Source organism: Salmo salar, chromosome 06 (genome assembly GCF_965601325.2).
Source record: "Salmo salar chromosome 06, fSalSal1, whole genome shotgun sequence".
Classification (NCBI taxonomy): Eukaryota; Metazoa; Chordata; class Actinopteri; order Salmoniformes; family Salmonidae; genus Salmo; species Salmo salar.
The window spans coordinates 34,385,822-34,411,862 of record NC_138296.1 but is presented as its reverse complement, the minus strand read 5'-3'; the positions used below and the strand labels follow the sequence as shown (position 1 = coordinate 34,411,862).

Genomic DNA, 26,041 nt, shown 5'->3' with positions numbered 1-26,041 from the left:
TAGTCTAATGAGCAGAAAGGAAAGCCGTTAAAGTGGCGCGATGTGCTCAGCACTTCTTCCAAATGAAATAGTACCATTTCCCCCTCATTAAAATGCAAAGGGTTCATATAACATACAGCAATAAAAGTGGCATGTAGAGGGAGAGAGATAGGGAAAACCCCACTGAGCTTGTCTCATCCCTCCATTACCCTGACCATGAGGAATACCAGCCTTCGACAGGGAAGGTGCCAACAATATCGCTCACTCAATCTCCCTTATTCGGTTAGCTCTGTAAAAGTCAATCTGGCGCACTTGGCAAATCCATCCACGGCAGCAGCCTCCCCAATCTGATAACAGTTGCTGGGGCGGCTTGGTCTTAAAATATTTTTCCGGCTTTACAGTGCACACCCCACAAACAATTGCTCAGGCTGCATCCACTCTGTCTGTGAGGCTTGGATCATCCACTTCTTATCTGGCCCACAATTCTATTCCAGATCCACTTTGATCTACAGAGAATTGTGTGTTAGAAGCAGGTTGAGACTGAGCCAGATTCTAATAAAACCAGTGGGTAGATGTGAATTGGGTCTGTGTGATAGAAACACTGCTAGAGTGTAGTAGAGTTAGAGTGGTGCTAGACTAGAGGAGTGTAGTAGAGTTAAAGTGGTGCTAGACTAGAGGAGTGTAGTAGAGTTAGAGTGGTGCTAGACTAGAGGAGTGTAGTAGAGTTAGAGTGGTGCTAGACTAGAGGAGTGTAGTAGAGTTAGAGTGGTGCTAGACTAGAGGAGTGTAGTAGAGTTAGATTGGTGCTAGACTAGAGGAGTGTAGTAGAGTTAGAGTGGTGCTAGACTAGAGGAGTGTAGTAGAGTTAGAGTGGTGCTAGACTAGAGGAGTGTAGTAGAGTTAGAGTGGTGCTAGACTAGAGGAGTGTAGTGGAGTTAGAGTGGTGCTAGACTAGAGGAGTGTAGTGGAGTTAGAGTGGTGCTAGACTAGAGGAGTGTAGAAGAGTTAGAGTGGTGCTAGATTAGATAAGTGTAGTAGAGTTAGAGTGGTGCTAGACTAGAGGAGTGTAGTAGAGTTAGAGTGGTGCTAGACTAGAGGAGTGTAGTTAGAGTGGTGCTAGACTAGAGGAGTGTAGTAGAGTTAGAGTGGTGCTAGACTAGAGGAGTGTAGAAGAGTTAGAGTGGTGCTAGATTAGAGAAGTGTAGTAGAGTTAGAGTGGTGCTAGATTAGAGAAGTGTAGTAGAGTTAGAGTGGTGCTAGACTAGAGGAGTGTAGTGGAGTTAGAGTGGTGCTAGACTAGAGGAGTGTAGTTAGAGTGGTGCTAGACTAGAGGAGTGTAGAAGAGTTAGAGTGGTGCTAGATTAGAGAAGTGCAGTAGAGTTAGAGTGGTGCTAGACTAGAGGAGTGTAGTGGAGTTAGAGTGGTGCTAGACTAGAGGAGTGCAGTGGAGTTAGAGTGGTGCTAGACTAGAGGAGTGTAGTAGAGTTAGAGTGGTGCTAGACTAGAGGAGTGTAGTGGAGTTAGAGTGGTGCTAGACTAGAGGAGTGTAGTGGAGTTAGAGTGGTGCTAGACTAGAGGAGTGTAGTAGAGTTAGAGTGGTGCTAGACTAGAGGAGTGTAGTGGAGTTAGAGTGGTGCTAGACTAGAGGAGTGTAGTAGAGTTAGAGTGGTGCTAGACTAGAGGAGTGTAGTGGAGTTAGAGTGGTGCTAGACTAGAGGAGTGTAGTGGAGTTAGAGTGGTGCTAGACTAGAGGAGTGTAGTGGAGTTAGAGTGGTGCTAGACTAGAGGAGTGTAGTGGAGTTAGAGTGGTGCTAGACTAGAGGAGTGTAGTGGAGTTAGAGTGGTGCTAGACTAGAGGAGTGTAGTGGAGTTAGAGTGGTGCTAGACTAGAGGAGTGTAGTGGAGTTAGAGTGGTGCTAGACTAGAGGAGTGTAGTAGAGTTAGAGTGGTGCTAGACTAGAGGAGTGTAGTAGAGTTAAAGTGGTGCTAGACTAGAGGAGTGTAGTAGAGTTAGAGTGGTGCTAGACTAGAGGAGTGTAGTAGAGTTAGAGTGATGCTAGACTAGAGGAGTGTAGTCGAGTTAGAGTGGTGCTAGACTAGAGGAGTGTAGTGGAGTTAGAGTGGTGCTAGACTAGAGGAGTGTAGTAGAGTTAGAGTGGTGCTAGACTAGAGGAGTGTAGTAGAGTTAGAGTGGTGCTAGACTAGAGGAGTGTAGGAGAGTTAGAGTGGTGCTAGACTAGAGGAGTGTAGTGGAGTTAGAGTGGTGCTAGACTAGAGGAGTGTAGTAGAGTTAAAGTGGTGCTAGACTAGAGGAGTGTAGTGGAGTTAGAGTGGTGCTAGACTAGAGGAGTGTAGTAGAGTTAGAGTGGTGCTAGACTAGAGGAGTGTAGTAGAGTTAGAGTGGTGCTAGACTAGAGGAGTGTAGTAGAGTTAAAGTGGTGCTAGACTAGAGGAGTGTAGTAGAGTTAGAGTGGTGCTAGACTAGAGGAGTGTAGTAGAGTTAGAGTGGTGCTAGACTAGAGGAGTGTAGTAGAGTTAGAGTGGTGCTAGACTAGAGGAGTGTAGTAGAGTTAGAGTGGTGCTAGACTAGAGGAGTGTAGTAGAGTTAGAGTGGTGCTAGACTAGAGGAGTGTAGTAGAGTTAGAGTGGTGCTGGACTAGAGGAGTGTAGTAGAGTTAGATTGGTGCTAGACTAGAGGAGTGTAGTAGAGTTAGAGCGGTGCTAGACTAGAGGAGTGTAGTAGAGAAGGATGTCCTACCAGCATACAGTTCAGGACCATAGACAGCTCCCACCACAGGGTTCAGTTTCCAGCCTATGGAGGGAGAGAGAGAGAGAGGGAGAGAAGCCCAAACTAGTAAATAGTGTCCTTCATGTACAGTATCTGAACAAAGTTGTAGCTTAGACAAGAGGCAGATCTTACCATTTGTGTACGGGTTGGCAACTTTTTTGTTTGTCATCACTCTTGCTGTTGCATTATTCACCTGTTCCCCCCCAAAACAAAATGGTGCCACAGTTATAACATACCCTTCCAAAAGGCTGACCAAATGACTGGCAGAGAAATACCACACAAATTCAGTAAAATGTGTCAGAATTAGGCAAATTACCATAGAGGTTCACAAGACTGGAGAGGTTAAAATAGCCAGAGGAGACAATGGCCTTGAATCACCTTTACATGAATTTATTCCTCATTTACATTTTCTTTTGAGATGATTCAGTTACTGTAGCAAGTGGGAAAGCATGCACCAATTACCTACGGATATGAAAGAGAAAAAGCCAAAAGCAACACAGGTAATTGGTTGGATAAACAAATGGATTCAAAACAAAAACAAAAAGACAGACCCCTTAGATTTCCTGCATATTGGCCTGATGGGAATGTCTGAATAGGGGCCTTCATTTACAGTAAACAACACCAAAATGAAGGAAAAAAAATGGGCAAGACAACATGATGTCAACAGGGTGTGTTGGTAGGTAAGTAGACAGGTCTTCTTTATCCAGACGTGACAGTGAGGTCCTTATGGGATGATGAGACCATGCATTCCCTCTCCAGTCATAATGATGAACAACTTGCACGTCCATCTTGACATGTATGGATTCCTGGTTCCACTGAATGCTTCCGACACATACCATTATGCATGCATGCACGCACACACACACACACACAGCGGGCACATGCTTATGTGCAGGTCTCTTGTGGGACAAAGGTGAGAGCAGGGGCATGGGAGAGGTCAGCAGGCAGGAGGTAGAAGAAGAAGAAACAGGAAATAAGGAAAAGCACCTCTATTTTGCGTCCCTCTACGATTGTACCGTTTAGTTTCTCCCGCGCACGGTCGGCATCTGTGCTCGTTTCAAAAGTTACAAACCCGAAGCCCTAAGAGAGAGCCACGTTTGTCACCAGGCCAGTAAGACAGACAGGGACAGGAAGGTGGACAGGGTGGGTAAAAGATTGGGTAGGAGGGGGATTAGAGAGGAGGAAGGAAAGAAGGAGAGAAGGAGAAGGAGAGAAGAAGGAGAGGACTAGGTGAGCAGCAGGAAGTAGAGATGTATATAAGCGGTGTTATTAATTGTGTGGTTGTTAGTGAGACGTCAGGAACAGCAAAGAGAGATCCAAGGAGAGATAAGGATGACAGCCTCACACACACTAACAAACCTGCCTGTTTTACCCAATTAAACACCACAAACCACCTCTGGAGAATGTCTCTGAGCATCGCAGGCATTACACTCTGTTACGCAACATTATAGTCTAATCATTATTGTGAAGACTTCAACAGTAGCCTTATGAAAAACAACCCCCAACCCCCATTGGAATGAGATGAAGTTGAGCAAGGAAGGAATATTCATAAATTCTTCAAGCAATTTAGTTTAATTCCATCATCAACCATTTCTAATCCATTACAATAGCCAAAGTATGCACTGTAGCAATTAAATTAAGCCATATGTTGTCTCTTTTTCTTAGACATATCATTATATTAGTATTCATCATTGTATTAGCTGTGTCTAAAATGTGATGGGGCATTTACCATGCTATCAAGGTATTGGTTGGTAGTAAAGGTAGCTATACATATCACCAACAACATATGTACATTAATAAATCACATGCTACCTCTAAGGAGGTGGAAGAAAAAAACACTGGCTTTACAATGGGGATGTCGCCTTTAAACTCACACCAAAATACCCTCCTCCCCATCCCCCATCTTCCACCCCCACGTGCCCCCTCCCATGAGGCCTTTGTCACCAGCTTGAGTTATGGGGACTGGGAGACTGGGCCTGAGATCCATCACCAGCCTTCAGATATGCTGGCCCAACAAGTCCCAGTCCTTTGGTTTCTATATATACATATAGTGGGATGGGAGGGACAGGGAGCCACGGCCAGGCTGATAATTGCTTGAAGATATATAATACATGTGAGAGATGGAGAGCATTGTGATCTTGTATGCATACACAGGATCTCTGAGCCCCTATTCCTGGCATAAATAACACGGTAGCTGTCCTTGGGGAGAGGGAGATAAAGAAATAAATTCAAAAGGAATTGAGGGCAAAATTAATCCTTTGGACATTTTGCCCGACTATGGTTGGCCCCTCTATCTTTTTTTATCATGCACAAATAATTAGCTTACACGGAGGGAGAGTGGAGCCACCATTTTTCAAAGGAGACAAACATATTGAATGCAAATTGCCAAAGCTTCATAGAAAATAGATTGTTTATTAATGGCCTGCTAGGTTCATTATATAGCGCGCAGGGTGCAGGAGAGAGGCATCATGGGTAATGGCTTTGTAGGGCACAAACAATAAATGCTTGTTACAGCAGAGGAGGCAGCTTTATCCGGTGCTCAATCTTGTCTGGCTGTGGGGGCTGAGTTGGAGTATAGGTTCCCAGATGGAGGCTGGCTGCATACCTTATACAGACCCCAAACTACCAGGTAAGAGTGGGAATCGGTCCCATTCATGGTTGAACACCCAGCTAGAGGAGGCTGTCTAATTTATGAATGGAATGCTCTGGAGCTTGGCACAGACGATTAAATAAACAGTGGATGACCAGCACTGTCCTGTTTATGTTATATAGGACTTGGTATAGAGCTACTGTACATGTACAGACACTGAGTCAGTTTTGGCGGTGATGGTTCTATATTTGCTATAGCATTTGATATTTGATCTGGATTGACTATTAGGCTCTAAACTAGAGGTCTGTATTCCTGGTCCAGAGAGCTACAGTACTGGACTAAGTGCATTTTGAAACAGCTCAATCACAGATTGATTGATTGATTGACAGGGGTAATGATTCCCCAACTGGAGCACAAAGCTAGAACAACAACCAAAGAGGCAGCAGAGAGAGGAGTGAATGTCTGAACGCAGTTCTCCAGCTCACCAGGACCAGGCTTAGAGAGCAGTAGTCTGAGCCAATGTACACACGGCACTAATGCCATCATTACTAAACAGAAGAAGTACATGGTAATGAAGCAGCTGGGGTTCCAGTTCACTTACCTTGGATCCTCGCTCATTAAAGATAATCTCCACATCTAGAATCTTTCCAAATTGCTGTGGCGAGAAAGGAGACAGGAGAGGAGAGATTAAGTTATGAAAAGAGTAAGAAAACGGTTATTGTTGCCATGCCAAAATGTTACAATTGTTATGCAATGATTTCAAATATATATTGTGATCTGATCAAATTATCTTTTTTTAATGCAAAATAAAGTTACTGTTTTATCTGTGTTATTTCAATGTCATGAAATCAATGATGTAAAAAACTGTGAAAACAAACATTGTAAACACAGCAGAGTTAGAGTAACAGAAGATATTTCACACAGAGAAAAGCTACATCAACATATGGCAAGGTGGTTGTTTGTAAGGTTGTGTTGTGATGTGAAGCAGCTCCTGAGGAAAACTCCTTTTCTCAAATCCCTGAACCGATAGAGAGAGATAACTGATAGAGACAGAGAGATAACTGATAGAGAGAGAGAGAGATAACCGATAGAGAGTGAGTTAACTAGGCTTTGACATAAAGAGAGACAGACCAGCAGGCTTCTGCCTGCCCAACAAACAGGTGGCTGAGCTGTCTCTCTATCTACACAGGTACCTGCCATTTTCTCTCTCTTTCTCCTCCTCTCCTTTTCTCGCTCTTTGTGAGTGTGTGTTGTTTTCTCAGTGAACAGGACTCGAGGGATGGTCCCAAGGGGTTAACGTGCTCAAGCCTTTTGATTTAACAGGCTCGACTTTGGATCATTAGAAAACAGAGGAATGAAAGCCAATCGTAAGTTCCCCCTAATGAGTGGAGTGAGAGCCACTTTTAATTGCTGTCTACAATGGCCGTATTATTTCATTAAAAGTAATTACCCTGTCAAGCAGTCCGCATCGCCTTCATTTGGGCACAACAGGGAAGAAATAGGCCTTCCATGTGGTTGGTGCTCAATGGGAATGGATGGATCGTTTGACTGAGCCACTAATAGGGGTTAGGAAGAACTGGCTATTATCTGCCTGCTCCGGCCATAGGAGAGTGATGAGAATGATGAGGGGAGTGGGTCTGGTGGAGGAGCTGGGTTTATGGGCTGGTAAAACACATATGACATCCTTCATCCCCCAGGGTCAAGTGCTGACCCCCACAACGCCTGAGAAAAAAAGTTGGAGTTATTTATGACCTTCCCAACAGACAACGCCAGGGTAGGCCCAGCCCAGGCCACAAACTCAAGTACATCTTGTTCATCTGGGATTTCAATTCTACATAGGCCCCCTCTCCACATCTGCCTCGTATGGTGCTCAGCTCCATTGATTCCAATTGTAGCGCTTTACCGTACCCAGCTCCATCACACACAGAGGCATTTACATCCCAGTGTGATGCCCCTCTTCGCATGAGATGACAATGCTTCCCCATGCAATGTGCAGATGCTAATTGTTTTAACCAAGAGTAATGGGCTTGTGGCGTCGATTAATTAGTTTCTGGGGAAGTCATCTTAGTGGATTCCCACATGGCACTGGGGATCTCAGCCACTCCGCTCCCACACTCTCCTCCCTCCCTACAGCCCTCTACGCCCCAGCTCAGCCCCAGCCCAGCGCAAACAGCTGCATCAGCACCAAAGCCAATAAACAATGGCATCAATTGGAGGGGTCTCAGGAGACAGAGACAGAGCTGGGGGAATGACGACACCTCCTTCCTTCCGCACCCCCAGATCAGCCATAGTAAACAATCAACATATCAATAAGGAAATGAGAAAAAGCGTCCGTTGGGGAAAAATCATAGGCACTAGTTAATATTCCTACCTCGAGAACACTTTTTTTATGAGGCCTCGCTCATTCGCTCCACTTCCTATCTGAGATGCAAATGCATTTCTACACTGTGATCAACTGGAATGCAGAGCTACCAACCACGGATAGGGCACCATATGCATCCCTGCTTCTGCTAGGCTAAAACACCTGAATGCTGTGAGGAGGCTAGCTATCATTAGCATAATACAGCATGGTTTAGTAGTGTAGAGTGCTGCTACTGTCTGAGAGTAGCAGAGTAGTGGCTGGTGAGATAGACTGGAGCTCAGTGTGAAAGCATGGGGGCCAGAGGTCTGATTGCCCAGAGATGTTCGTTCACTGAGATCCCTCGTCCAGCAGCCGAGGAGGAGTACTGTTGAAGAACCCAGGAGCAGAATGAGGAGGACGCCCTCAAGCAGCACAGCATGGTGCGACGCGCTACCCGAGCTAACGCTAGCTTGGAGTGTTTTCCTTTCACTCCTCTAATCGCCCGCTCTCTCAAATATCACACTTTTCTAATCACTGATTAAGGTCTGCAGCAGTCGCCTTAATGAGGCTTTCATTCTGCGCCTCGTTAGTGACTCAGAGGGTCATCCTCCGCACCCTTAACCCCTACGGAGGGGTAGGGTAACTCTCAAACCCTCCCTCCTTGTTTAGGGGCTAGCTACAGTCTCTGTTAGCAGGTGCTAGCTAGTCTCTGTTTTAGCTCTCTGCTGGTCGCTGATGGAGGGTCCCAGCTAAGTGTGCATGTCACTAGAGAGCTGGAGAGAGGGGCTCTTCACAACTTGTGGGAGTAGATGGAGGTCCTGGGGGCTTGGCAGCAGCGCTGGGTTCGGCTGTGCTGCGCTGGGTTCCACTGCTCCACCATTGACACATGCACCATCTCACCGCTGCCTTTCCCTTTCGCTCTCCTCTGCCTGCCTGTATGTCTGCGGGCTCTGCTCGTGTGTAACGGTAATGGTGTATTGAGCCCCAGGCGGCAGGGCAGCCATTAGAGTCAGAGGGATGGGGCTGCACACCACTGATCACATACACACAGACACAGGGTCATTGTGGAGGCCATATCCAGGGGTGGAGCCGGAGCTGAGCCGGCACGTTAATACAGCACAGACAGGATAACTCCTCTCCCAACCAGCAACCAGCTCTGCCCACAACCATCAATCCCAGGACCCAGCCACCGACTGCCCGGAAAGTTAGGGAGGGGAGGGCTGCTGGGAGGGCCACTATTACATTTGCATCACATATCCATAAGCTGCACACACACGTCGGCCAGGCGCACAAAGCCTCCGAGCTAATTACTGAGGCAATTTGGATTCCACAGGACCTGCTCCAGAGCTGGAAACAATAAACCCAACAATCAGACAGCACAGGAAGGAGAGAGAGAGAGAGAGAGAGAGAGAGAGAGAGAGAGGAGAGAGAGAGAGAGAGAGAGAGAGAGAGAGAGAGAGACAGCAGCCGTGTTGTCCAGTAATTTATTACGCCGTAGCCAGGGCTCTCCTGTAATTAACATCATCAGTTTGACGTCGTCTCCATAACGATGAAAATTAACGCCTGTAGCTTATAATGACCTAAATTAGCGTGCAACATTCAAATTAGATTTTTGGCAATGTTCCCGATTCGGATCCATTATAATTATATACTTTTTTTGTTGTGTTAATTTTAAGGACTGGTGTGAAATGCGAGACAGAGAGGTTACACTTTCAGGGAAAAGAGAGTTAACCTGTTCTGGGATCAGGATGAATGTGTGTCTGGACTTTCTAGACAGAGAGAGAGAGAGAGAGAGAGAGAGAGAGAGAGAGAGAGAGAGAGAGAGAGAGAGAGAGAGAGAGAGAGAGAGAAAAGACAATACACACTCCAGGCAGGTACCATGATATGTGTGGGTGGGTAAAGAATGGTTTCCCCCAGTGAGTTCAGGGAGAGGGAAGGGATCTCACCCCAAACATTTGCCGCAGGTCGGGGTCGCGGAAGCGGAAGGGGATGTTGGAGACATGTAACCTCTTGGGCTGCTGCTTCTCTGAGGAGTCCGATAGCTGCAGCTGGAGCTGCAGGGAGACCTCTGATTGCGTCACGTCATCTGTCTGCCAGAGGGAAACAACAGCAGAAAGACACAAGCAGCTCATTAGATCCTACTACAGTACCTTCGGGTCACATGGTGAGGGGGAAGAGAGACAGAGGGGGACCGGCTAACTAACTTACTTAGCGTCTGCTATTTTTCAATCTGTCGAGAAGCAGAAAACGCTAAACAGCTGATGAATTATGGTTTAAAACCTGAGGTCATGCATTACAAATCCACTTATTAATCTCTTGCACTTAGCTTCTGGAGCCACAAGAAAGAAAGATTGAGGGGTTTGACAGAAAGGCATGGATATAGATCCTAGCGCTTCTGACACATCTAGACTTGAGACACATTACTGGTGTTGTTTGCACACTGCCGTAGGAGTGCAGAGGCCCAGAGCTCCTACGTTGTCGACTCCATCATTATGCGAATGCAGTGCTGACATTGTGATATAAATGACATGTCTGATGTCTATGACAAATCCCACTTAGTTCTCTCTCAGACAAGAGTGATGAATTTCAACATGGCTGCTGGCTTGTTTACTCAAACCGACCCAGTTTTAGAGGGAGAGGGTTTCACAAGATTTGTTTCCTGTAAAAACCTTCACTGGTCATCAGAACCATTTACCCTCTCCATGGAAGGATCATTAGGGACCAACTCTGTCTGCATAACAACAGATTGCATCATTTAAATGTGGTTACCAAGATTAAAACCCAGACCTCTTGTAGACACTTCAGGTGTTATGAAATAAATGAAAAAAAATATGAGAGGTGGGGGGAAAAAGAGTGAGAAAGAAAAAGAAAGAGGAGTGAAGTAGGGAGTAAGGCCTGGTTAGATTGAGAGGGAGTACAAAAGCTGTTTGAATATGATATGTAAACTCCAAGGTCCCCAGGGATGTGCTCCATGAGCAATGGCAAACACTCCATATTACACGGGCTGGCTGGAGTCACATACACAGACACCCCGCGAGTACACACACACCCCGCGAATACACACACACACACAGATGGAGAGAGAGAGAGCGAGAGAAGGGGAAATAAGATAGTGAAGGACGACAGAGTGAAAAGAGGGAGAGGAACCTTAGATCGAGAACAAAAAAGGCTGACAGATGTGCACATACAGACAAACACATGTACAGACAAGCACACGTACACACACACACACACACACACACACACACACACACACACACACACACACACACACACACACACACACACACACACACACACAGACCTCTCTCCACCCTCCAACAACCCGCTCCCTGCTCCAAGGCCGTCGGGTGGCTGCAGGCCCCTGGGTGATACATATCCCACCATTTAGGAAATGGGCTAGGGATTTATTCATTATAATTCATCATCACAGTATTATCATTATCATCATGATCGTAATGATGATCGCCTTTATTATTCTCATTATCATAATCACAATCTCCACTGTAATGGCCCTCATTTATTTGCTTTTATGGCCCATTCGGAGATGGTGACATACATTGTTAACACTGACAGTTGTTTGATTCAAGGTCCCACTTAGTCTCCCCTCCAGCCATCCAGGTAGGGCACATTGGTGACGGCAGGTCTGAAAGCCATGTGTTCAGTGATATTCAGTGATGTTTAGTCATGTTCAGAGGTTATCGTGTGGAGAAGGGCACAGGAGCCAGTGTAGGGGTGAGCTGGGCTAGCTAGTTCCAGTATCAGACTGGTAGAGTAGTGGAGGGGTGAGCTGGGCTAGCTAGTTCCAGTATCAGACTGGTAGAGTAGTGGAGGGGTGAGCTGGGCTAGCTATCTCCAGTATCAGACTGGTAGAGTAGTGGAGGGGTGAGCTGGGCTAGCTAGTTCCGGTATCAGACTGGTAGAGTAGTGGAGGGGTGAGCTGGGCTAGCTAGCTCCAGTATCAGACTGGTAGAGTAGTGGAGGGGTGAGCTGGGCTAGCTAACTCCAGTATCAGACTGGTAGAGTAGTGGAGGGGTGAGCTGGGCTAGCTAGCTCCGGTATCAGACTGGTAGAGTAGTGGAGGGGTGAGCTGGGCTAGCTAGTTCCGGTATCAGACTGGTAGAGTAGTGGAGGGGTGAGCTGGGCTAGCTAGCTCCAGTATCAGACTGGTAGAGTAGTGGAGGGGTGAGCTGGGCTAGCTAGTTCCGGTATCAGACTGGTAGCGTAGTGGAGGGGTGAGCTGGGCTAGCTAGCTCCAGTATCAGACTGGTAGAGTAGTGGAGGGGTGAGCTGGGCTAGCTAGTTCCGGTATCAGACTGGTAGAGTAGTGGAGGGGTGAGCTGGGCTAGCTAACTCCAGTATCAGACTGGTAGAGTAGTGGAGGGGTGAGCTGGGCTAGCTAACTCCAGTATCAGACTGGTAGAGTAGTGGAGGGGTGAGCTGGGCTAGCTAGCTCCGGTATCAGACTGGTAGAGTAGTGGAGGGGTGAGCTGGGCTAGCTAGTTCCGGTATCAGACTGGTAGAGTAGTGGAGGGGTGAGCTGGGCTAGCTAGCTCCAGTATCAGACTGGTAGAGTAGTGGAGGGGTGAGCTGGGCTAGCTAGCTCCGGTATCAGACTGGTAGAGTAGTGGAGGGGTGAGCTGGGCTAGCTAGTTCCAGTATCAGACTGGTAGAGTAGTGGAGGGGTGAGCTGGGCTAGCTAGTTCCGGTATCAGACTGGTAGCGTAGTGGAGGGGTGAGCTGGGCTAGCTAGCTCCAGTATCAGACTGGTAGAGTAGTGGAGGGGTGAGCTGGGCTAGCTAGTTCCGGTATCAGACTGGTAGAGTAGTGGAGGGGTGAGCTGGGCTAGCTAACTCCAGTATCAGACTGGTAGAGTAGTGGAGGGGTGAGCTGGGCTAGGTAGCTCCAGTATCAGACTGGTAGAGTAGTGGAGGGGTGAGCTGGGCTAGCTAGTTCCGGTATCAGACTGGTAGAGTAGTGGAGGGGTGAGCTGGGCTAGCTAGCTCCGGTATCAGACTGGTAGAGTAGTGGAGGGGTGAGCTGGGCTAGCTAGCTCCGGTATCAGACTGGTAGAGTAGTGGAGGGGTGAGCTGGGCTAGCTAGCTCCAGTATCAGACTGGTAGAGTAGTGGAGGGGTGAGCTGGGCTAGCTAGCTCCAGTATCAGACTGGTAGAGTAGTGGAGGGGTGAGCTGGGCTAGCTAGCTCCGGTATCAGACTGGTAGAGTAGTGGAGGGGTGAGCTGGGCTAGCTAGTTCCGGTATCAGACTGGTAGCGTAGTGGAGGGGTGAGCTGGGCTAGCTAGCTCCGGTATCAGACTGGTAGAGTAGTGGAGGGGTGAGCTGGGCTAGCTAGCTCCGGTATCAGACTGGTAGAGTAGTGGAGGGGTGAGCTGGGCTAGCTAGCTCCAGTATCAGACTGGTAGAGTAGTGGAGGGGTGGAGTGGCGGGTGACAGAGTGAAAAGGGAGGAAGGGGTCATCAGTGTGCCATGTCCTCCTGTACTAGAGGTTAATAGCCTGAGTTGCCATGTTGGGTCCCAGGGTGACACACGGCAGACAGATGCCCGACTACTGTGGAGGGTGACAAGGCACTGGGGACCGCGGGTCAATCTGTTTCATCGGTCACACATGACTCTATCAACCTTTACCGTATGTTACCAGACTGCACAACGACTGACTCACTGTCCTGTCCTCCAGCTTGGCTACTGGCTTCTTATCATGGGGTCCTCTAGCTGTGTGTTAGCAAACCTTCAGATTCACTTTTACTTCACACACTTCTTCCATACTGACTAGAGGTAAATACGACTGGCACTCATACAGCTATAGCTATTTAACCCAGACTCCATCTGTGGATCTCTGTGTTTCTGTCAGTGAGTTTAGTGCCCTTGTCTCTCCATGGCTCCTCCTGAGGGATCATCTGGATCCAGGCTGCTTGGGAGAAGGTGAGATGGTTACAGTGTAAAATAATTACATGTGCATTACCATATGACAGGGGTCTTCAACCTTTTCTTGCCCAGGGACCCCCTCCCAGGCACCCGGCAATACCCATCATACGTTAGCAAAGACATCCTGTCTTATCATCTGGTGAATGTTAATGGAAAGGAAAAGTTATCAACATTTTAAAATGAATACATTTGGTAAATATTTTGACCTCCTCACATTATAATTGGAAGAGGAAGGGTAAACTCTTGTGTGTACACTTGTTGTGTGTTTGTACTAACATGTACTGTATGTGTAACTGATAGATGCACACACACACACACTACATGTTCATGTTTTTACACACACACACTACATGTTCATGTTTTTACACACACACTACATGTTCATGTTTTTACACACACACTACATGTTCATGTTTTTACACACACACTACATGTTCATGTTTTTACACACACACTACACGTTCATGTTTTTACACACACACTACATGTTCATGTTTTTACACACACACACACTACATGTTCATGTTTTTACACACACACTACATGTTCATGTTTTTACACACACACACACACACACACACACACACACTACACGTTCATGTTTTTACACACACACTACATGTTCATGTTTTTACACACACACACATACACACTACATGTTCATGTTTTTACACACACACTACATGTTCATGTTTTTACACACACACACACACACACACACTACATGTTCATGTTTTTACACACACACTACATGTTCATGTTTTTACACACACACTACACGTTCATGTTTTTACACACACACACACACACACACACTACATGTTCATGTTTTTACACACACACACTACATGTTCATGTTTTTACACACACACTACATGTTCATGTTTTTACACACACACACTACACGTTCATGTTTTTACACACACACTACATGTTCATGTTTTTACACACCCACACACACACACACACACACACACACACACACACACACACACACACACACACACACACACACACACACACACACACACCACACTACACGTTCCTGTTTTTAAATATATATAACTTGTCAAGTCTTTTGTCTGTAATGTCTTTTTTGTTATGTTACCCCGGTAAGACTAGCTGTCGCTGTTAACGTCGGCTAATGGGGATCCTAATAAATCAAATCAATAACTAACATAGTCTATTAGTTAGAAAGGTAACTCCAAACTCATTTTCGCTAAGAGCAGCTGTTTATCTGGTTAAACAAAGGTTAGCCATGTGTTGGTAAAAATGAATGTCCAAGTCAAGAAAGCTTTCCAGCAGCCAGCGGCACTTGCCACACTGGTAGCCTTTTCGCAGGTGCTGTTTCAAAGCCTATGTCAGATACTCCAATGAGTGTAATTGGCTCAATATTCAGAGTTGTAGAATAATATTGACATCATTAGAAATATGATATTCTCGTCTGTTCTACAGTATGTATATAATACAAAATGTGTTTACTCTGCTGTTACTAGCGATATTCATAAAAACATTGGGGGGTGGGAAATCCACTTAATAAAAAAATATGTATTTCCACGGACCCCTGGTTGAATAATCCTGCCATAGGAGACCCCGTTCAGTGGCACTTTACCGACCTGGCAGCTGCTGTCACAGTCATGACGAGGGAGGGAGGCTGATGCAACCCCAGGCGTCACCGCCACCCGCCGCTACTGTCCCCGCCAAGCGTAGCTGTCATCTCGGGCGGCGAGTCACCCACCCTGCTTCCTGTTCATTCATTCCTCTAACAGACTCCCTCGCCGTTATTTGCAAATCGCTTTCAAAGTGCTGTGCTCACATTCCCCCTCCTCTCAGTGGCATTACAAGCACATCATTGAAACTATCTGATTGGAACGCCGCCAAGCAGGTAGATTACATCCGATTAAGTGGGGGGGATACCGAGTCGTCGCTCACAAGAATTATAATGCCTTCCTTTAATGCACCCCCCCCATCTAATCCTCCATTGTTTGTCTCTTCTCTAAAGAAGCTGTAAACAAATCCCTTCTTCTGTCACCTAAAATAGCAGGGGGTGAGAGAGAGGTAGAGTAGAGACCCTCCTCCCTCCCTCCCCCCGGCCTGCTATTCCTATAGATAACACAGACATCCCCTTTAACTGGGTCATATATACACTCATCATCCAGGCCCTAAGAGTCATAGGCTGCTAGAATCTCTTGCGAATCGCAAAATCTCTCTAAGAGAGATCGTCTGAGTGAGTGTGCATGCTCTTCCATGTGCTTGAACTGTATGTGTGTCTGCATATGTATAGCCCATGTGTCTGTGTTATCACAAGCTCCCAGAATCCACTTTGGATAGTCCTCATGCAGCTGACACAGACTTTGAGAAATCTGGAATTGAGTGCAGTCCTAACGACACTGCCTTAATTTGTTATCTGAATAAAAAGAATGATAACTCATGAAATCCAAACCCAACCTTGGACTATTTGAATGGCGCTTGCTAGATAACGAGCTACGCTTTTTTTGAACAGAACTTGCTGGCAGCCCCTTTCTACAGTCCCATTCTCTCTCTCTCTGAGGATTTGGAGAAAGTTTGACTGCCTCTTTCTATCCTCAAGTCACCCGCTTTCATGCGAGTGTCGTTTGAACATGGGAGTCACACAGCAGGCCCCAGAGGTCTGAGTCTGGACAACAGCACCTCCCTGGAGTAGAGGAGGACTGACTGGAGAGATGAGGAGAGAGGAGAGGCAAGCCCTCATTAAACACACACTGCCAACCCTCTGCTGGGAATTCACACAGAATCCATACATTTCATTCTCTTTTCGTCATGACTCTTTTAAAGTCTATAAGTTTTCCGAGACGGCCAGAGTAAAGCACTGAGGAGTGGGAGCCCAGTGAGTGCTGATCTGCTCCCCAATCTATGTTTCTGCAGGGTGTCCTAATCAAAGACACCCGCGCCCTTCTGTGGCACCCAAAGCAAACAGGCTGGGTCATTAAAGCAGGGGAGCGCAGCGCGGAGCAGCAGTGGTGGTGGGAGTGCTCCCCTACACCAGCGGCCCCAGGGATTAGCCAGCCACTCTGTTTACAGCCCACTAATCTGATCCCTCTCTCCTCACTGGCTGGGAGAGATGGAGAGAGAGAGGGGTAGAGAGAGAAAGAGAGAGTGGGGAAAAGAAAGGGAGGGAATGGGAGAGGAAGAAAGATAGTGAGAGAGAGGGAGGGAGGGAGCCGTGAAGGAAAGCAGGGCTGTCTCTCATCTCTCCATGGCCACGTCACTTGGCTTTCTTCACAGCGGGTGGAAAGATGAAATGAAATATAAAATGGTGAGAGGAGAAGTGAGTGGCGTGGGGGAATGAGAGGCAGCGACACAGCAGGGTTCTGAGCAGGGGAGTGGAACCTCCTGCTAAGTCTCTCCTTACTCACTGAACACAGTGTATCTGTGTAGTTGCCATTAAGAGTCAGCCATGACGACGGAGTCACACACATCTTCCAATCAAACATGATTTCATTACAGAGCAATGCTACAGTTATACACATGGCCTTGCTATATCTGTACCTGTAATTCACAGCTGATTTCTCCACCCATTATCCATGGTGCTTCAGTGCTTCTATGGTTAGGAAAATGGAGTTGTTAATGATGTTTTTTATGGGTGACTTGAATCCCTCAGGGGAGCAGCCTTGACCCCCAGCTGACCTCTCCCAGCAAGTGTTTTCATGTGTGAGGAGGAGAGGAAGAGAGGGAGGAAAGGAAGAAAGGCCGGACTGAAGTCACATTTTCTCCCGCTGGTATTATCAGGAGTTAGAGAGAGGGAGACTTCTGCTGAATCCTCCTCTCTGATCCTCAACCACCTCCAGAAAGGGTGAATCCCAGGTTATGGCATATTTTATATATAAAATATATTTTGAATACTTTCACTTAATTTAAACCACATGTCAACACCTACCTGGTGGGCTCACATCGCTATAGTGTTTGCTCTGTCCTATTGGTCCAAAGTATAGGCTGCTGAATATGCTGAACTCAACATATTTAACCATGACAGAAACTAGCTGTTATATGTAGGATTTTATATATTTAACTACGGAAAGTAGCTGTGTAATATTTGGTATTTGACATATCAAATTATGAAAAAATAACAACATGGTGAATTCAAGCTGTTTTAACTATATGGAAAAATTGTGATGTAATATGCTGAATTCAACACATTTTACTGTGGAGGAATAACTGCATAGTATGTTGAATTTGACATATTCTACTATGGTAAAATAGCTGTCAGTATGTTGAATTTGACATATTCTATTAAGGTAAAATAGCTGTCAGTATGGTGAATTTGACATATTCTACTATGGTAAAATAGCTGTCAGTATGGTGAATTTGACATATTCTACTATGGTAAAATAGCTGTCAGTATGGTGAATTTGACATATTCTACTATGGTAAAATAGCTGTCAGTATGGTTATTTGACATATTCTACTACGGTAAAATAGCTGTCAGTATGGTGAATTTGACATATTCTACTATGGTAAAATAGCTGTCAGTATGGTGAATTTGACATATTCTACTACGGTAAAATAGCTGTCAGTATGGTGAATTTGACATATCTTACTATGGAATAATAGCTGTTTGCTGAATTCCCCATATTTAACTCAGAGAAAGTGTTTGTGGATAATCCTGGCTTAGCGGCAGCTCCTCAGGAGGCAGTGCAATATGTTGAGGGACATTCTCAGAGGTTTATATACATTTACAGCTAATTAGCTAATTTGACCAATTAGGCAGGGCTTTTTGGCTGGCCAAGCCCAGGCCCCTGCAGGCATAGAGTGCAACTTTCCCTCCTCTCCTTTCCACTAACTCCACAACCAAATGGATCAGGGAGAGGGCTTGTCCCCCTTTCACAGAGCCTAAATGATTCATGTGTACAGCATGTTGAATCTCACTGGCGGAAATAAATAAAACCCTTCAGGTTTCCACGTTTTCCAGAGAGCCCGGCTTCTCAAAAATGCACTTTGATTTCGCCACAACGTTTCCAATTAAGTTCAATCAACTCCAACTCACGCAGAATCAGCTCCACGCTTTGACATCTTTATGTATTTTCTGACATCAAAGTCTACTCCTGCACCCTTGTACACTCTGGGTAGTTGTGTAACGTTAACGTTACCTAACCGAATGAGCCACTGCACAACCTTATGACCGCCATATGTAATATTCCATCACTTCCTGCTTCCAAGCCTTTATTAACAATCCTACTGGTAATGGTCTTAAGGCTAAGGTTCCTTAAACACCTCCGGTCATCAACCTAATTTAAGATAATGCCAGGTGTGTGTTGTGTTGTTGAGCGGTACTGACCGGTACAGTCGTGTTGGCGGTGATGGCGGGCGTGTTGTTGTCGGTGCCCGGCGGCTCACTGTGCGTCTGTGTGGGGGTGTAGAGGGTCATGGCGTGCTCGGGAACCCTGTTCTGCCCGGTGTAGTCCTGCGTGGGGAGGGGGTGGGGTGCCGCAAACTCGGCCGGGATGCCATTCTGTGGGGGAGGCGGGTACTGGGCAGGCGTGTACGGCTGGGCCATGGCTTCTGGGGGGTTGGTGGCCTCTTGGTTACCCTATTAAGACAAAGAGGAGAAGACAGTGTTACATTCCTTGTCCCACATCACTTGTGATTAAAGTTACATTGTTAGAACAGTGGAGTACGTTGTTAGTAGTACTAAAGAACAACGCAGCATGAAAGACATGCTGGTTTCCCCTGTGCTTTAGAAGTAGCTGGGGAGATGAAGAGTTGTCCTGCAAACTAAGGATCTCAGGGAAATAGCTATCATATCATATTTCACCCCAGATTAGAGGATTCCTTGATCATTATTAATGAACATAGTTTATGGTGTGTAGAGCACAGCTCTCTGGTGGTGGGGCAGGAGCGAGGAGGAAACTCAATTGCACTCATGGCAAAGCGCAAGAGGAAAGATCAATTAATTGATACAATTTTGATTAGAGCCTTTGATTCAAATGACAGGTCGGTTATAGGAGCAGCCGATTCCTTTCTGTGTTCCACTTTTCTGCTTTGAACACCTACTACCTGCATCTTACTTGATATATCTGTCCTGTCCTTGGCTCTTCCTTCTCACCCCCTCCCTCACTCATATCCCTCTTTCATTCTGTCCTACTCGTCTTGTTCTGTCTTTGTGCTCCTGAGTGACTTAAGTGATAGATGGCTGGTAGAGACGTGGCAGGCGCTTTGCAAACCCTTTCTCTTGTGTGGGCGCTTAAGATGATGAGCTGTTGAATTAATGGACTTTTCTGGCTGGTACACATTGTTAAGCAAAGCAATGGTAGGACTAGAGGAGAGCATGTCTTACTGTTCTACACACTGAGCCCTGCTGGAACAGATACCACACCTCTACATTAAAACCCCAACAACTGGGTTTTAAAAAAGGTGAGACAATAACGGCAGAATCCAATAACACATCCCACCAAATATCCCCAATCAAATTTGGAGATACAGATCACAAGAGCTGAACGCATAACTCCTCCGATAAGAGAAGACAAAGAGGCTTATGGGTAAGGGGAAAAACAATAACAGTAAACAGATAGAGAAGTTTCTGTCTCTTCCAAGCCTTAACTGGCTAGGGACGGAGAGAGGAGAGATAAATGCTTTTTATTCATTTTTTCTCACTTGTGTGCATTGCTGTTTGGGCTCTATGTTGCAGGCTTCCACAGACAGCCGTAGCTAGTTGGGCTGGAGGAGAAGAGAGGAGGCCTGTGCTTTAATGAGGGAGCGGAGCCGTGCAGCATAGCGCCCAGCGCTGTAAATGTTTTGGAAACAATGATACACTGACGTGTTGCCAAACAAACCACAGTCCAAACCACTTGGCCAATTAAAGAAATGCCTCCATTATCTAAATTAAAAAATAAAGGCCCTTCAGCCTTGAGAGATGAGGAGGATTGACCAGCTTCCAGAGAAGCCACAGAGTCTCAAGGCCTGGGCTCTCAACACCTCCCGTGACCTCACCTACCCTGCCTCCCTCCATCTCTCTCTCCTTACCTCACCTCTCGTTCCCCCGTCTCTTTCTTCCCTCCCTCTTCGTGCTGAAACTTTTTTAATCTCTCCCCCTGTGCTCTACTTTTCATCTCCCTCTAGTCATGGCGTTATATAACCCACTTGCATTGCAGGGCATCCTTATTCAAGTCGACTCTTGATGTCGGCAATTTTAAACTTTTAAGCACCCACTTCAAGGAAGGGGGCTGGTTAGCTACCTAAAAACGCAAGCTTCTCATGCAACAGCAGCAGCTGGGACCTTTCACATAGTTTCCCCATGAACCGGTTCAAGTGGTCTAACATCAACAAATCAGTTAGGAAAGAAAGCTTGAGTCCAGATGACAACAAGGCATGTATGAGAAACTGTTTTCACACCATATGGGAGATCAAGGCTACATTAGAGGATTCTGTTAGACATGGCGAGGCACAGAGCACCAGTGTACTTGTGTCACGCCTATTGTTCTTGGAGCATAAAACAAGGGCATGGGACTGAAACAAAGCCATGTGACACACAACACTGGGTAACAGCCTGGAGCTGGGAGGGAGAGCGAGAGAGAGAGAGAGAGAGAGAGAGAGAGAGAGAGAGAGAGAGAGAGAGAGAGAGCGAGAGAGAGAGAGAGCGAGAGAGAGAGAGATGCAGCAACAAAGTGTTGTACTGCACTATACAGCACCACAGCACTGTTTCAAAGGGAAGCAAACCAAAAGCAAGGAGTGGGGGTCTATGGGTGTGAGTAGAGAACGGGGCTCATTAGTGAAACACAAAGTAACACTGGCTCTTGTATGATCTTCCCCTTCTCTCTGATGTATGTGACAAACAAGTTATTCAACTGGAAATGAACTAGAAGAGAAAAAAGGGCCCATGCAAATCAGCAGCGTTGGTCCCTCTGTGACCGCACATCCTTTTAGCTGGTGATAATCCACAGTGCCTGATGAAAACCCCAACACCATATCAACCATAAAGCTCTCAGGCGCAGGTTGCAGTTCCCATCTCTCCCATCTCTCACGGCTCTGACGGGGAGACGTTAAGTTATGGCCGGAGAGAAACTGCTCCTAGTCATTTGTGTGGTGTTATGAGGCCCCGGGCGGCAGGCGGCGTTCGTCCACCTGCAGGCGTGTTAACGATGGACGAGCAGGTCCCAGCGTGGTAATTCAGCGCCCCCGCACAAGGCCAGACGGTGGGAGTTAGCTAAACCCCTCCTCCATCGACAGGACCAGGGGGAATACAGGAATCCAGACAGAACGCCCAGTCTGTATCGATCTCCTATCTCTCTCTCTCTCGCTCACGCTATCTCTTACTCCCACCTCTCTCTCTCTCCATCTCTCTCTCCTTTACCCCTCAACCCCTACTACAGAAGAGCACAATAAAAAACACTCTCTTTAATGTTAAGCACTCTCCCAGTGTAAAATTGGATTGAAACCCTTACTTAACGAAATCACTTTTGGTAGCAGAGTTTTTGTTTTTACAGTCAGCATTAGGCAGCCCTGTCTAAGGTGCAGGGGGGCGAGGAGTTTGGGCAGGCCCAAATGGCTTTGACTTCCAGACCTGCTCGTCGAGAGAGAAACACAGGGCAATGGACAGGTGGAGAGTGATGCTACTGTAACTGCTAACTGGTGTTAGCTATTTTGATGATGGAAGCTCCATTTCATCTCCATGGATACCGTGGGTAGAGTTATTGGCCAGTGGCCAACAATCTCTGATCCTCTTCAGCAAAGCTGCTAGGGGCTTGCTCTCTGAGGTAGGCCAGGCAGAGATGGGCTGAGCACATACAGTAGCTGGGTAGAACTCATATCAGCAGAGTGGTGTCAGTTCCTGTACTGTGCATGGGAGGTCAGAGGGTAAAGCTAAGGCTAAAGACAGTAGGTGACTAATTGTGTTGCATTGAATCCAGGGGGAAATCACCCAAATGCATTGATGATATTAGCTATGGACGTGTGATGGAGTGGGCAGCGTTATGGCTTTTACTTAGACACACTGAGTCAGCCACTCAGACTCATGTGTTTTGTCTTGTTTTTTAGGGGGTGGATCAGCTTTAATATTGCGGACAGATTGTTGCTTCCATCAATGTAATTGCTGCATTATTTCCAGTCCCTCATATATTTTTGGGATAAATATATATATCTATATACATACATACATACACAAACATATATACATACACATACCCAAATACATATTCATACATAAACATTCATACATATACACATATATACATTGATACATACACATACATATATACAGTTGAAGTCGGAAGTTTACAAATACTTAGGTTGGAGTCATTAAAACTTGTTTTTCAACCACTCCACGTTTTGGCAATTCGGTTAGGACATCTACTTTGTGCATGACCCAAGTCCTTTTTTCAACAATTGTTTACAGACAGATTATTTCACTTATAATTCACTGTATCACAATTCCAGTGGGTCAGAAGTTAACATACACTAAGTTGACTGTGCCTTTAAACAGCTTGGAAAATTCCAGAAAATGATGTCATGGCTTTAGAAGCTTCTGATAGGCTAATTTGAGTCAATTGGAGGTATACCTGTGGATGTATTTCAAGGCCTACCTTCAAACTCAGTGCCTCTTTACTTGACATCATGGGAAAATCAAAAGAAATCAGCCCAAAAATTGTAGACCTCCACAAGTCTGGTTCATCCTTGGGAGCAATTTCGAAACGCCTGAAGGTACCACATTCATCTGTACAAACAATAGTACACAAGTATAAACACCATGGGACCACGTAGCCGTCATACCGCTCAGGAAGGTGACGCATTCTGTCTCCTAGAGATGAACGTACTTTGGTGCGAAAAATGCTAATCAATCCCAGAACAACAGCAAAGGATCTTGTGAAGATGCTGGAGGAAACAGGTTCAAAAGTATCTATATCCACAGTAAAACGAGTCCTATATCAACATAACCTGAAAGGCTGCTCAGCAAGGAAGAAGCCACTGCTCCAAAACTACCATAAAAAGACAGACTACGGTTTGCAACTGCACATGGGAACAAAGATTGTACTTTTCGGAGAAATGTCCTCTGGTCTGATGAAACAAATATAGAACAGTTTGGCCATAATGACCATCGTTATGATTGGAGGAAAAAGGGGGAGGCTTGCAAGCCGAAGAACACCATCCCAACCGTGAAGCACGAGGGTGGCAGCATCATGTTGTGTGGGTGCTTTTCTGCAGGAGAGACTGGTGCACTTCACAAAATAGATGGCATCATGAGGTAGGAAAATTATGTAGATATATTGAAGCAACATCTCAAGACATCAGTCAGGAAGATAAAGCTTGGTGGCACATGGGTCTTCCAAATGGACAATGACCCCAAGTATACTTCCAAAGTTGTGTCAAAATGGCTTAAGGACAACAAAGTCAAGGTATTAGAGTGGCCATCACAAAGCCCTTTCCTCAATCCTATAGACAATTTGTGGGCAGAACTGAAAAAGCGTGTGCGAGCAAGGAGGCCTACAAACCTGACTCAGTTACACCAGCTCTGTCAGGAGGAATGGGCCAAAATTCACCCAACTTATTGTGGGAAGCTTGTGGAAGGCTACCCGAAACGTTTGACCCAAGTTAAACAATTCTACGGCAATGCTACCAAATACTAATTGAGTGTATGTAAACTTCTGACCCACTGGGAATGTGATGAAAGAAATAAAAGCTGAAATAAATCATTCTCTCTACTATTATTCTGACATTTCACATTCTTAAAATAAAGTGGTGATCCTAACTGACCTAACAGGGCATTTTTACTAGGATTAAATGTCAGGAATGATGAAAAACAGAGTTTAAATGTATTTGGCTAAGGTGTATGTAAACTTCCAACTTCAACTATACATACATACATACATACTTTAAAAAAAATATACTTCTATTATTCCCCGCAAACCCTTCCACCCCTCCACCAATTGGAGTAAACTAATAAAGACTCATTTGTTAGGGACTGGAAGACCTTGAAAGGTCTCTACCACACAGGTTCATCTGTCACCAGATCCAACATCAGACTTGTTACAATATTAGATGATCCGTTTGAGATGCTGAGCTACAAGAATACCAGGTGAATATCGAGAATGTGTTCATTTCTGGGTAATTCAGCATATATGTGTGTACTGTAGTCTACATTAGTTACTGAACTGGCATGTTGACAGGAACCCTTTAAAATGGCTCAAGTTTACAGAACCTATCCAGTGCAGTGAGTCCAAAGGAGAGGAAGGGAAAGAGTGTGGAGTGTTTTCTAGCGACAGCAAAGAAGAGAAGCACTCATCTCACTTTAATGACTCCCTCACTGAGAGGAAGGCAAACTTGTGACAAATCCCGTTGGGCCATTGCAGCAGAAAACAGAGTGGGGACAACCGGAGAGTGTCACGTAGCTCAACAGTGGCCAACGTAGAGCATGCAACACACACGAAACACAGCGAGGACTTTCAGCCAGCCAGGCACATAAAAGCCCCTTGTTGTTTTCACCCCCGCTACTGACACCCAGCTAATTGAACCCCAACAAACAGACATGCAGAAAAAGCAGGCAGGCCAGTGAGGCAGGCCTGGGATGATTTTCAACATCCAGCAACTGGCATTAGTTTTGTCTTAACAGGCACACATAAATAAAGCTTGAGTCTAGCTAGGTCCATTTTAATTAGGCAAGCCATATGATCGTGCTCCAACACTGCGTTAGCGTTAGCAGTGTTAGCAGCGCTAGCATCTCACCGGAGGCTGCAGCCAGCCAGGGAGAGCCTGTTAATTACAACCACCTGCCAAACCATTCAAGGTGAGTCTGAAAAGCCCAACTCGGAGGCAGAGGTAAACAACAACAACAAAACAAATCCTCCAGTTGGGTTTCTCATGATGAAGCAGATTTCCGGGCGCACCGGCTGGCTTTTCCCCCTCATTGTCTTCCAATTACAGTGAAACTTTGGGAGAGACAGAGGGGAGAGAGCATGGAGAGGTTGAAATGCAGCGGCCCAATTTAATGCAGATTTGAAGCACCTGAGAAAAGCTTTTGCATCCCCCTAGCTACCCCCAGTGTTCTTCCATACCAGTGTTCTTCCAAATAGGCTAGGCACAGCATTATTATTTTCCTTCACATTTCCTCTCTTGCCAAATCTCATCTCTCAGTTTTTCCACCTCATTTGTGGAAGAATCTGTCCATGAAGTTAAATACTGCATCTACACAGAGTGAATTGAGATTTTTTTTGCACTCTTTTCTATTTCTTTTTTCTTCAGGAGCCTTAATCGTTTACACATGTCACATATGTTTCATTCCTTCTAACATGATTTTTCCTTATTATTTTGGAGCATTTATTTGTGATTCATGGCGTGTTCACGCACTAGACGGAACTAGGCAACAAAAATTGAACGCAGCAGGTGTAGAACTTACAACCAGTTAGCAAGTCGGGAATTTCAGAGTTTCCTAGTT

General features: G+C 45.9%; 1 protein-coding gene across 7 annotated transcripts in view; it reads right to left on the bottom strand.

Annotated features, from left to right (window-relative positions):
• The window catches only part of LOC106601438 (RNA binding protein fox-1 homolog 3), a 393,335-nt gene that overhangs the window by 27,594 nt on the left and 339,700 nt on the right, over positions 1–26,041 (bottom strand). For 6 of the 7 annotated variants that reach the window (XM_082976494.1, XM_082976498.1, XM_082976495.1 and 3 more), the window contains 6 exons: positions 18,956–19,207; positions 9,645–9,788; positions 5,959–6,012; positions 3,755–3,847; positions 2,900–2,960; positions 2,738–2,791 (listed from right to left, as the gene is read on the bottom strand). In XM_082976494.1, coding sequence (XP_082832620.1) covers positions 2,738–2,791; positions 2,900–2,960; positions 3,755–3,847; positions 5,959–6,012; positions 9,645–9,788; positions 18,956–19,207 — 658 coding nt within the window. The remainder of the gene's footprint in view (positions 1–2,737; positions 2,792–2,899; positions 2,961–3,754; positions 3,848–5,958; positions 6,013–9,644; positions 9,789–18,955; positions 19,208–26,041) is intronic. The other variant, XM_082976499.1, reaches the window with a different exon arrangement.